Source organism: Mirounga leonina, unplaced genomic scaffold (genome assembly GCF_011800145.1).
Source record: "Mirounga leonina isolate KUSES-001 unplaced genomic scaffold, KU_Mleo_1.0 Mir_418, whole genome shotgun sequence".
Taxonomy (NCBI): Eukaryota; Metazoa; Chordata; class Mammalia; order Carnivora; family Phocidae; genus Mirounga; species Mirounga leonina.
In genome coordinates, this window is record NW_023270739.1 from 158,607 (window position 1) to 167,936 (window position 9,330).

The 9,330-nt window shown below is 61.5% G+C and overlaps 1 protein-coding gene across 2 annotated transcripts in view; it reads right to left on the reverse strand.

Annotated features, from left to right (window-relative positions):
* GRAMD4 (GRAM domain containing 4) overlaps nucleotides 1-9,330 on the reverse strand; it is a 467,167-nt gene that overhangs the window by 69,494 nt on the left and 388,343 nt on the right. Inside the window, exon 1 of one of the 2 annotated variants that reach the window (XM_034987295.1) lies at nucleotides 9,093-9,254. The exons of the other annotated variant lie outside the window; for it this stretch is intronic. Coding sequence (XP_034843186.1) covers nucleotides 9,093-9,121 — 29 coding nt within the window. The 5' untranslated portion in view covers nucleotides 9,122-9,254. Of the gene's footprint in view, nucleotides 1-9,092; nucleotides 9,255-9,330 lie in introns of those variants that run through there. 2 annotated transcript variants of the gene reach the window in all.

Consider the following 9,330-nt stretch of genomic DNA (forward strand, 5'->3'; position numbering starts at 1 on the left):
CACGCTGGTCCCCCATCAGGTCCCAAGAACCTCACTCTCAGGAAGGGCCGCTCAGGGACAGCAGCACCCCCAGCCCCACAGAGCCCCTGCTCACTGAGCCCCCGGCCTGTTCCACCAGCTTCCTCAGCCCTCCCTCCACGGGACCACAGCGGGGAGACAAGAGCTCTGAGAAGGCCCAGCCGGGGGGCACAGGCAGCCAGCCCCACAGCCCACGGCACCCCGACAGGCCGGGACATGGCAGGCACATACCGGCTGGGTCTCCAGGAGCCTTGCACAGGAGCTGACCTTCGGGAAGCTGACCCCGCAGATGCCCACGCCACCAGAGCTGGTCCAGGGGAGGGCAGAGTGGTGGCCGGAGGCCTCGCCCGGCCTGCTGCCCCTCCTTACTCCTCCTCGGGCTAAGCCCCCTGAGTCCTGCCAAATGGGCTCCTGTGGTCTCTTCTCTCGCCCCTCCGGGGGTCCTCCCTGACCCCCAGGCAGTGCCGGCTGCTCTGTCCCACAGCCCCCACCTCTGTCGTCCCTCCCGCCTGGCCTGGTCCCCCTCCCACCATGCGCTCCATTCATCAGGCCCTGCTGCCCGGCGCCCGGCACAGAGCAGGTCCTCATCAACCAGGTGAGAAGACAGACGGGGCTCCCAGCACCCACACAGAGACCAGACGCAGGCTGGGCGGGTGGGCTGGAGCCCCCCCTGGCCCCTCGGCGGGAGCTCACCCAAGAGCAAGGAAACAAGACCAGCTCCTCTCAGAGCCAGACCCCGCTGCATGGGAAAGAGCACAGTGACGGTGCAGACAGGATGGTGGGCATGGCACTCCCACCCAACTGTGCGCCCACTCCAAGCAACGGTCCTCGTCGGTGCCCAACTCACCCGCTGTCCTTCCCACCATCCTGCCCCACTTTCCCTCAGCAGGGACAGCTGCTGTGCCAGTCTCCTTCCGAGCCTGCCCAGCTGTCTGCTCCCCTTTTCAGAAACCCCCCCCCCAACCCGTGGCTGCGCTCGGACCTCCCCAGCCCAGGGACCCCAGTGCCGACCCCTGCCCAGCCCCTCGGGCCTACAGACCGTGTGCAGGCCCCCAACTTAGGGGCACTTTCTCTGCCTCCCAGCCTCCCGCCTGGCTCTGAAGCCTCCAGCGGAAGCCCTTCCCCCTGCCAACAGGACCCACACGTGCCGCAGACAGACCCCACACGGAAACGGAAGCCGACACACAGCCTTGCTTCTCTCCTTTCCAGAAAGGAAACTGGTCTCAGGGCACGGCTGCTGTTCCACAGAGCCGCGTGCAGACCTGTGCTCTCATTTCAAGGGCTACCCCCTGCTCAGGTGTGAGTTCAGAGGTGGGGAGAAGCCAGGCCCCACCAGGATCGTAGTCCAAGACGCATCCAAAGAGTCTGCTCGCAGTCTTTCTCCTCATGCTGCTGAGGCCAGACCTCTGGGGCGTGTTCAAAGTCAGCCCCGCTTTCACATTTCAAAGGGATGCCAAGTCTGTGCCCATCCCCGTGGGGCTGGCTGACCGGGCACAGCCAGCCCCCCCCCGCCACGTTCTCCTCCTTCCCTCTCCCTGCAGGCCACAGGCCTTCTCGGAGATATGCCGCCCCGTGAACCCCTGCAGCCTGAGCTCTGACAGCACGCCAGGGCCCCGCAGAGTGAGAGGGACTGGACACGCATGCTGCGTCCAGGCCCATAAAGCTGCTTCCCACGGCCAGGATAACAACTGTGACCCTGCCCTGCGCGCACACCGGAATGGAACTATTACGGAAATGGATGGCAAATGGGGAGCCCATGTCCCACCGCAGGATAGGAATTTATTGATCAGCGAGATGAGGAGGCCAGAAGGATCCACGTGGTAACGAGCAGACTATATCATCAGGATGAACTCACATTTCACTTAACACAGACACAGATGGTTACTCAGAGAAGTCGTCAGAGACGCAGGTAGCCCCACGGTTAGAATACTCGCTCCACCAGCTGACAGTGCGCCCAGCACCCGACCCCAGTACCCAACCCCAGGTCCTAACACCACGCTCCAGGAGGAGGAGCGGCCGACCGCAGCGCTGGGGCAGGAAGGTGAGCCCGGAGCCGCCGGCAGGGCCAGAGAGTGGGACGCGCTCACCCCCCACCAGGATGGGGGCCAGAGCTGGAACAAGTCCTCCAACAGGATAGATAGCTCAAAACACAGAATCAGACAGGAATCCGTGCTGATATAGGAAAGACTGAATACATTAGTAAATGGGAAGAAGACAAGACTCCCACACAGAAGAATTGCAAATAAAGTAGAAACTCCGCCCTGGAGGAGCGGGGGCAGGACCCCCCTCAGCGTGGGCCGTGCACACGGACTCCCCTCAGAGGGCAGCGTGGACGGGGAGAGGGGGGCTTCGCGGTGGAGAAGCCGGACCGACGGGTCGCAGCCCCACGACCGCGGCCGACACCGTGGGGGTCAGTGAGGCTGACAGGGATGAGAGGGCGCTGCCCCTGTGGGCTTCCTCCCAACCCCGCGACCCCAGTCCAACCCCCGAGAAAACCATCCAAATTTCAACAGAGGAATTCCAGTTGTCTAAACAAACTCCAGCGTAGAGGGACCCTACCATATATCTAATACTTCTCCACACTGTCGGAGTCTTCAGAAACAAGCAAAGTCTGAGAAACCGTCCCAGCCCAGAGGAGCCTCCAGAGACGTGACAACTCATGTATACGAGCCCAGATGGGGTCCTGGGATAGAAAAAAGATTTTAGGTTAAAACTAAGGCTATCTGAGTAAACCTGGACTTGAGTTAATAGTGTGTCAACACCAGTTCACCAATTCTAACAATGTTTCACAAAAACAAGATACTAACAACAGAAGAACCTGCAGGACCAGTGAGTATGTAGAAATCTCTGCCTTATCTGTGCAATTTTTCTGTATATCTAACACTGATCTAAAACACAGTCTATTAAAAAGCAAACAAACAGCATGCCACACAGTGGGAGGCGGGGCGGGGCCGGCGGGCCTCCTGGCTCGTGGCAGCTCGGGCCCAGCATGCCGACACCCACAGCCAGACCAGCCCTGCCCTGGAGGCGCTCCAGAGGACACAAACAGTGAAGTTTCAAAAGCAAGCGAGCGTACAATCATCATCAACGAACAGAAACAGTGGGGAAGTCAGGGAGAGAGCCTCATGGACGCACCCCCACCAAGCCCCCCACCTGCAACCATTCACCCCCAGACGCTGCCCCCAAAGAGGCCAGCAGAAAATGAAAGGCAAGGCCCCTGCCCTCTGGCAGCTCAGAAGGCAGGTGGGCAACCAGGCAAGCCCGGGCAGGGTGACCAGCACAAGGGCACGGAGGCCCACGAGGCCTAACCCCGTGGGAAGGGGAAAGCCAGGAAGGCTTCCTGGAGATGGTAGGTATGCAATGGCTCGAGGTCCCTGCACACAGTGCGTATGCCAGAGCGACCGAAGGGACTGCTATGAGCTCAGACCCTGGTGCCTGGAGAGGCAAGGTAAGCCCACGAAGCCTATAAGAAAGGTGGTCCAGGGCCCCGTGGTGCCAGGGAAGAGACCACACTTCAGAGAAAGCCCCCACAGCTACACACTGCCACACAGATGAAGCATCCTGCTCAGTGAGCAGAGCCCATGCAGGAGGCAGGGATGAGGAGGGACACAGGGTTTCTTTCTGGGGGGACGGAAATATTCTAAAATCTGATTGTGGTGACGGCTGCACAATTTTGTGAATATGCTAAAACTCCGTGAATTGCACACTTTCAACGGGCGGATCGTACGACATGTAAATTATGACTCAACAGATATTTTAAAAACAGCCGCCTCTCTGCCTGCCCAGCCCTGCCCCCCTCCCTGTGGAAGCCCTGCCTCCCCCAATCCCACAGCTCCCCCAGCCAGGCTCCCAGGAGCTGGAGCGCCCCCACCCCAGGGCAGAGCACGGCACCGCAGCCTGCCCGCAGCCTGCCCGGGCTGAGGGCAGGGACTCCATCCCTTCCTTCCTTTCCCGAAGTCCTACAGGCTTGGGAGCTCAAGCAGAGAGGGGCAGGAGAGGCACAGGAGGAGCGAGGTGGGGGAAGGAGTGGAGTGAAGGGGGCACTTCTCTAACCAGGGCTCAGAGGACGCCCTGGCCAGGGGGAAGGGAGCAGAGATGTGCCGGACACAGGGCTCTGCAGCCCTGCAGGCTCCGTGGGCAGAAGGGGGCGGAGAGGGAGGGAGCAGGGGAGGACGGGTGGGTCAGAACGGAGGCTGCACGCCTCTCTGTCCCAGGAGGGTGCTGGGGCACAGGATGGGCTCAGATGTGCCCCCCACCTGCACTCCATGTTGGCAGCACTGGGGAGGGCCTCCTGCCTCCTCGTGCCCTGTGCTCATCCCCAGACAGCCCCAAGCCCCTGCTGCCCACAGGGGGACGGGCTAGAAGCAGAGTGCTTTCCACTGAGAGTGGGGAACCTGACCAAGAGGGGGGAGCTGTTTCCCCCCACCTCTGGGGCCGTCAATGGTGCCCAGCACATTTGGTGTCTCCTACCCACAGCTTAACCTGGGTTTGGTGGCACAGAGGAGCTCTGGGTAGAGCCCCCTTCCCCATCCCTCATTCCGGAGGAACCGGTAAGAACTCACTGAGCGCAGGGCTTTATGGTTTCCAAACACCCCCACTTCAGAGGGAAGCAATATGGCCCCCAGTGTCACGTATCTTTCTCCCCAGATCCGGACGGAGCCCTGAAAGAGCCAGACGCCCTGACTCCAACCACAGCCACTCACCACCAGTCCGTGCTGGGGATGGCGAGCACCTGCCCACGTGCTCCACCATCTTCCCCATACCCCCTCCTTCTTGGAGAAGCTGGCCAGACCTTTCCGTGGATGGCAGGGTGCTCTCAAACCTCTGGCTTCAGCATCCTACACCAAGACGCTTGTTTATAGGTGACCCAACTGAGGCCCAGAGAGGTTAAGCATCTTGTCCAAGAACACACAGCGGCAAGATCATGTTTTCTCCACCTAACCCGCCTGCTCCCAGTTAGGAACAGAGACCACTGGTTCAAGGCTGGCTCTGCCACTCGCCAGCTTGTGGCCTCAGGGACATTACTTACCTTCTCTGAGCTAGGGCTTCCTCATCTGTGCAATGGAGCTAATAATAGCCGCTACCTCCAGTTGTTACAAAGATCAATCATATAAAGTGCTTAGAAGGCTGTCAGGCCCAGGGTAAGGGACGCTCTCGCTATTGCCGCATGTTTGATAGCAGAAAGACTTCCTACCCCACGACTAAATTTACTGCTCACATCTCTCTCACGAACCCCCAGAAATGTAACTGAACTTTCTACGGGGTTATCGGAGAGGCGGTGAGGTCAAGAGCACAGCCTTAGGGGCCAAACAGCCCAAGTTCCAATCCCAGCCCTGCTACTTAACTAAATGGGGGCACAGGCCAGCCCGCCTCTCTGTGCCTCAGTTTCTCTCAGTGGGAAGTGGCACAATGCGTGGAGAACACCTGTCCCCCGTCTGACGCTACACTGAGTGACTTCCGTCACTATTACTAAAGTTTCTTTGAATGGCCGGTACTTCCTGTCTTCCAGTATAACCGCAGGGGACTCCGGTCCCAGGGCTCAAACAGGATCACAACCCGGTTAGAACTCAGATGCCCAACAATCCCAACAACAGCCCTCAGGAGGCGGCGGTCATCAGCGGAGGAGGAGGGGCCCAGAGTCTCCCCCAGCCCCTCCGTGCGGGCCACACGCAGACACCAAAGGCCGAAAGAACGCGGTTTTCTCTAATCAGGGAACCCTCCTCCTCTTGCTCCATCTCTGTAAGAAAAGTCAGAGCGACCTGCCTTCGAAGTTCTCAAGTTAACCGATTATGTTTCTTGACCTCGCCGGCTGACTCCAAACCCGGGGCAGGGCTGTGCCTTCAACACGCGCTGTTCACTGAACGACCATCATCTTCAGGGACCCAGGCCTCCTCCCGAGCCCGCCCGCCACACCGGACTGTCGGGGACTTGAACTCTTACCCCCTCTGCGTGGGGTATTTTCGGGACTGTGCCCGGGATGAAGACTCAACCAGAGTCCCCACTGCCATGCCACCAAAAAAGCCACGGAAAAAAACTGGCCTGAACCCACAGCGGTGCCGAAGAGCCTCCGAGTCAGCTTCCAGTCCCCCCGCCTCAGGGGCCTTCCTCCAAGCGCCAGGGGAGTGGACACCTTCTCCTAGAGCAGCTTCCCACAGACAGCCCTGTCTGGGCTGAGCAAACAGAAGCCGCTCCCCAGCAAGGACATCTGTATTCCTCCTACTACTCACTTCCACAGCCCACGTCTCATCTCCCCCAATTCATTTCCAAATTCTTTAAGTGCAGGGATGTGCAGCTACAAAGCCCAACGCGGTCAGAGCTCCCACGGGGCAGCAAGCACGCATGGAAATGGGAGGACCCCGTCCTCCTGGCAACAGGTGCTGCAGCCGCAGGAAGGGAAGGAGGCGGAAGCTCAGAGACGGGGTCACCAGGCCACACGGCCGGCCACCAGTGGCTTCCTTCCTAGCCAGCACTAACAGCCAGCACGCTTTGCACTAACAGGTGCTCCAGAAACGCTCGTCAAGTTCTCACCACGGCCGCTAGGCAGGACCCCCGATCCTGACGCACAGAGAGCCAAACACCAGAGGTGAGGGGCCTGGGGGAATATGCCAGCGCCCCAATAGGGCCGCCCCGGAAAGGGGCAGCTGGCTGGAGCCAGGCCACACCAGGATAGGAACCCCATCCCTCACACAGCCCGGGCAGCTCCAGCTTCCAGAGGGAAACACCCAAACCACAAAACAGGGAGAGCTGGAAGGGGTCCACGGGGGTACCGAAGGCACGACCATGGTCACACCATGGGCGCATCACAGGGGCCCCTCTGTCCTCCAATTACACGGATCCCATCAGGAGCGGCCTGGGTTTGGTGTTGGCGCCTCTGTCCCATCTGTAACATGGCTGTTACACAGGGAGGGTGGGCTGCGAGCTCGCGGCCGGCCCTGGCAACACAGTTCGCTGGGATCTAACAGCACTTTGTCTCATCGTGCCCGAACCACGATTCTATTCTGTTCTGTCGTAGAGCAAAAACGGTGATTCAGGAAAAACAGGCCTGATTCTGCTCCTCGTTTCCAGTTGGTGAAGGTGAGGCCTAGGGAGCACAGGGAGTGGAGGTCACCCAGAGCTGGCAACCACTGGTCTCCTGACACCCACTCCTGGCTGGACTCGACAGATAAGAGGAGGGCACGGAGGGGGGCCTTGCAGTCTAGTGGCCTGGGGAGAGACCAACCTGGTTCCTACTCCATGAGGGGTCCCTCGCCCACCTCCACAGAAGACACAGAATAAACAGGCTGCCAGGGCCAGAGCCAAGCAGACCACAAGTTTAAGACTTTCCCAACCAGTTTCCAGGAAATGCCTTTCCCGAGTGCAAACACACAGACATCACAAGGACAGGCCCTGCCCGTCCCCAGGCCGCTCCACTGGGACAGCCACACCCCACACCGCAACAGCCAGGGCAGCTGAGAGGGAAGAAGGGCAGAGGAGGTGTGGCACCCACCCTAAAGCCCTGAGGACCCCCTACCTCCCAGTCCCCAGGACCAAAGTGGCACCCCCACGGGCTGCCATAAAGTCCAACACTGTCCAGACTCTGGAGGTTCAAGGCCCCTGCCCCACGGTCACAAAGTGCTAAAGCAGGACCACCACCATGGCCAAGACAGGGAGAAGGCCAGCCAGGTCAGGCCCCCTACCTGGGCCAGGCAGAAGGTTTTTGAGGGTCTGCAGCAGGAAGGTGGGGCAGGTTTCCTTAGGTGCCTGATCCAAGGTGTCCCAGCGAACAACTGTGGGATGTGCTTTCATCCCAGCGCAGGGCAGGGCAAAGTGTCTCACCTAGCTGGAAGATGTGTCCTCAAATGTGCCCGGGGCACAAGTGGGGCAGTCAGGGAAACTGGCTGCCTGGGGGCAGAGGGCACCGCCAGCCTCACCAGGGTGTTCTGATCTCTGCCCCGGGCGTGCCTGGCCAGTGGGAGGCCTGCATCACCTCAGTTAATACTCTTACCAGCCCCCCTCTCCCTTTACTGGGGGGGAAACAGAGGCTCAACGCCTTCCTGTCCAAGGTCACAGAGCTGATGCACGACAGAAGCAAGACTCCAAAGTTCTCTCTCAACGAGTGCGTAGCCCTGCCCCTGCCCATCCTGCCAGGCCCAGACTTAAAACAACGCCCAGAGCTGGGTCACTATGGGGCCTGGGACCCAACAGCCACAATTTGCGTGTGTGGGAGAGGCTCAAAACTCTGTATTTCCTCCCCAACCTGCATAGGGAAGGCAAGAAGAGATTCCCATCCTGCAAAAGATCTCCCCCAAAATGACTTTTCCCTGCCTCTGGAAATTCAGGGCTGGCAACAACCCCAAGAGCAACCTGGCTTCAGGGGGTGGCGACGGAGGTCCCCAACATCTGGGGCCCACTGCTCCTCCTACCACAGAGCCAGCGTCGGGGCAGGGGCGCCCGCCCACCTGTCTCTGGCTCTCCTTCCTCCCCAGTTGTAGGCCTGGACAGGGGTGCTGGTTCTGCTCTGGGCAGGTGGGGACCCCAGGCTGGGGGCGGCCACACTCCACTCCACCTCCTGGCCTGCAGGCGGCCCTGGGTCCCCGCAGAGCCCCACTACTAGAAGTCACAGACAAAGGGAGAGCAGACGAAGCAGAAAAAGGGGTGCAGGGAGGGGGCGAGTGGCCACAACTTTTTGGCGGGGTCGTTTCTAGGGTCGCGGCTCCCTCCTCCTCTCCTGTGTCCCCACGGAGTGGGTTCCAGGACGACGTTCGCCGAGCCCCGGTCCCCACCGAGCTTCGGCGACCCCCGACTCGGCGACCAGCAGCACCCCAGCCCGGGCCCCGCGCCCCCGGAACGTCCTCCTCGCCCAGGCGGGTCGGGCGCCGGCGGCCGCGGGGCGCGCGCTGGAGGGCAGGGGGTGGCCGAGACGCGCGCTCCGGCCCCGCGCGGGACCTGGGGGCGTGTGTGCAGGGCGCGCCCGCGCGGGGCCCTTCTCGGAGGGCCGCTGGCTCCAGGCACGGGAACGAGCGTGGCCGAGCGCGCCGGGATCGCGTCCGTGGGTCCGCGAGGTCCGTGTGGGTGTCCGCGCGCGCGCCGCTTACCCTGCGCGGAGATCGGGGCCAACTCTCATTCACCCGCTGCCGCGGCGCCCCCTTCGCCAGCCGCCCGGCCGCGCTGCACCTGCCGCCCGCCCGGGAGCCCAGCGAGGCCGGGGAGCCCGGAGGAGGCGGCCCCGCGGGTGCGGGCCACGAGCGCGGAGGCGGAGGCGGCGGCGGCGGCGGCGGCGGCGCCAGGTCGCGCGCTCGCGTCCCGCTGCGCGGAGTCTGCGCGCCCCAGGCC